Genomic DNA, 3,411 nt, shown 5'->3' on the forward strand with positions numbered 1-3,411 from the left:
AGCAAGGCCCAGAATCTAGGAGTCTCTTCAAGCTGAATGCCCTAGCTGATATCAGACTGCCTCCTGAACAAGCTCAAAACTGAAAAAGCAAGGGATAAAGATTTCAGAACAAATCTTATGTTGGCAAACATTGCCCTCTTCAATCCCAACTCGGCCATCTTCAGAGAATGGTAAGAATTTACATTTACCTCCAGTGGTTATGCTCTCCCATTAGACAGCTCCAAGGCTTTACTCTACACCACAAATACAGGGATACACATGGCTTAGTCAAATGTAAATACTGTTGAGGTTTACTGACTTCCGATTTGGGCACCAGAGATGCACTGCAGCCATTAAGCTGTAGGTGCAAACATTCTGTATCGGCCCCTGGATTTCATGGTTTTAACAGTATTTTTGCAAGACAAAATTTGCCACATCTCATTTAGATTCCACATTTGGAAAATCCCTACCCTGAAAATCCACTATTTGCTGAGTAAGTATCATATTTACTGAGAACGTAAATTAGCTCTGAACATACCATCTTTAATGACAACACTTTAAAAAGACCCCATGCAGTCTTACAAGTTTTGTTCTCCCACATATCCAGGTCCGAAACCTAGAAATGCCCAGGGGTTTTTAGAAGTCTTGCAGAAGTGATCCAGTTTTCAAACATCATTAAAGGTTTTGGCAGAATAATGTTACGTGAAATCTGTAATACACCTGCTAAAGTTTATAATCCAATGATCAGTTATAAGAAGTATTATTGCATTTTAAGCATAAAAATATAGGAGGTTCTATAAAGAAAATTAAAATAGCATTAATCTAATATCGATATTCATATAAAATAACTCACAATTATGTAAGTTTCCATATTTAATTACACATTTAAAAATAAGTTATAAAAATAATTAACCTTCTTTAAAACCCCTAAGATATTTTCTCTTAGGAGTTTTTACTCATATCTACTGATTGTCTAGCATCAGCAACAGCTTCTGGTACTCGAACAGTCATATCATCCATCGATTTCTTCAAGCAGATTTGGCAGCCTAAACGTGATCTGTAGGAAAATATGACATTGTTGTTAGTTCTAGCCGATCATATATGTCTAACAGCATTTACCTCTTCATGCCTCCAACATTCAGCCACCCCAAACACATTATGATCCAGAAACAGCCACCCTTGCGCATGGTCTTAAGACCAGTAGTGAACTGCATGCATCAATGCAAAGATATAAGTGGCAATAATCATGATTTACGTTAAGGTCAGTACCTTGGAAAGTTGTACAGCGAGTACCTCCTACTTGCTGAGGCAACATGTAATAAGGGTGGCTCTTCCATTTTCAATGATTCACTAATAGTTCAATCAAGTGCAGGGAATGACACTTGATCTCCCAAGGGACATTTGGCATCTCTGAAGAGATGAAGGCAATGAATCTGAATGAAAGCCTCAGAGAAAGCATAGCCTAACCCATCCAGGGCCTGAAGACAGCCCAACGTTTTCAAACTGAACAACTCAAGATTGGGTCATTAAGCCAGAAAGGTAAGAGTGAAAAGACAAGAAACGCAGGAAGGAGAAGGGTAAAATAGTCATGGCACCTGAGGAGACGCAATCCTCCTCTTTTCTAAATATCTTTCAGCATGAAAAAAATCTTGTATGTGAACAATTAAAATCAAAAGATTTAATATCACCACAAAGTTCTGCAGACACCACAAGCCACTTTTATTGCTGGGATATCTTTAATTCAATGTCCATGCCTTGGTACTTAAGTATAGAATACTTAGACATCAGCAAGAATGGGCAACGTTCTGTAGCACCAGTTGAATAATTTAATCAGTATAGGAATGTAGGCAGAGATGATATTAAAAATGGTACTACATTAATATCTATACAGAACTCTTTCAAGCATGTAGTGATCAACTGTTGTTGAAAGCTCCCAATTCAGTACTATACCTGAAAGTAATACTTCTATGTAAATGACTGTATACATCCACTTCAAATGTATTTATACATACATTACCAGAAAATTTTATCTCATGAATATGCATCTGTAAGAATAGCTTTAGAAATGAAGTCTATTAGAGAGATGTGATTTCCGATATTTATATGCAGCATTGGCTGTAAGGCTTAATTTGACTGAAGTGTCTGTTCTTCACTGAAGACCAATGCTAATTGCGTATGTACTCTGCAGTATGGCAACAGATTCACTTCACATGAAATAACACTGCCCTTTGTTTTAAGTCTGCCACCAGCAGCACAAAAAAAAACTAGGCAGCACTAAATAACACTGTGAGAAACAACCAACCTTCTCCTATTCAAATTCTTCCACCGCATTTACAATTTTAAAGATATTTTACCAGATTCCCCCACCCCTGAAAGGTGAAGAAGTGTGGAACCCAAAAAAAGATGATTTAGTCAATCTCTGCATGAAAGCCATTCCACCTTTAACCACTTCTATAGGCCTTCCCTTTATTTCCTCTCATTCTACTACTTAAAAAAAGGAAAAACCCAACAAAACAGGAAGTCAGAGTTGCACAAGTGTAAAGATATGGTGAATCCCCATTTTGTCACATAATGGTATTTTCTGGTTTTCTACCTGTTCCTACCTAATGTTGCCAATGTTCTATTTACCTTTGAGGGTTTTGGGGGTTTTTTGTTTGTTTGATTTTAAAACCAAACTGTAAGCTGACATTCCTGGAAAGACACTAGCTAGCTGACAGCTTATTTCAAGTATGCAATGTTACCGCTGTTACCCACCTCTCCATATGCATTTATCTACACCTTTTAACACCAAATTTTGTTTCCTATCACTCAGTGGCACAAGATCCTTGCACGTCTTCGTTGGACAGTTTTCGATTTTACCACACTGAGCAACATAGCACTATACACAAACCCTTCAAGAAGAACGGGCGGAGAAGACGACCGGCCTGGCTGAACGGGGAGCTTTTGCTGGGACTCAGGAAAAAAAGGAGAGTTTATCGCTTGTGGAAGAAGGGGCAGGCGACTCAAGAAGAGTACAGGGATCTCGTTAGGTCGTGCAGAGAGGAAATGAGAAAGGCAAAAGCCCAGCTAGAACGCAACCTGGCCGCTGTCGTTAAAGACAACAAAAAAAGTTTTTACAAATACATTAATGACAAGAAGAGAGCCAAGGAGAATCTCCATCCTTTATTGGATGCGGGGGGGGAACATTGTCACCGAGGATGAGGAAAAGGCTGAGGTACTTAATGCCTTCTTTGCCTCAGTCTTTAGCAGTCAGACTAGTTATCCTCAGGGCACTCGGCGCCCTGAGCTGGAAAACAGGGATGGCGAGCAGGATGAACCCCCCATAATCCAAGAAGAAGCAGTCAACGACCTGCTACGCTACCTGGACGCTCACAAGTCTATGAGGCCAGATAGGATCCAGCCGAGAGTGCTGAGGGAGCTGGCGGAGGAGCT

General features: G+C 39.7%; 1 protein-coding gene across 1 annotated transcript in view; it reads right to left on the reverse strand.

Moving 5' to 3' along the window:
- Positions 1 to 265: 265 nt before the first annotated feature.
- FDX1 (ferredoxin 1) overlaps positions 266 to 3,411 on the reverse strand; it is an 11,759-nt gene continuing 8,613 nt past the window's right edge. Inside the window, exon 4 of the mRNA XM_009335275.1 lies at positions 266 to 1,036. Within this exon, the coding sequence (XP_009333550.1) occupies positions 922 to 1,036 (115 nt within the window). The 3' untranslated portion in view covers positions 266 to 921. The remainder of the gene's footprint in view (positions 1,037 to 3,411) is intronic.

The sequence above is a fragment of the Pygoscelis adeliae genome, unplaced genomic scaffold (genome assembly GCF_000699105.1).
Source record: "Pygoscelis adeliae isolate BGI_AS28 unplaced genomic scaffold, ASM69910v1 Scaffold142, whole genome shotgun sequence".
NCBI classification, from domain to species: domain Eukaryota; kingdom Metazoa; phylum Chordata; class Aves; order Sphenisciformes; family Spheniscidae; genus Pygoscelis; species Pygoscelis adeliae.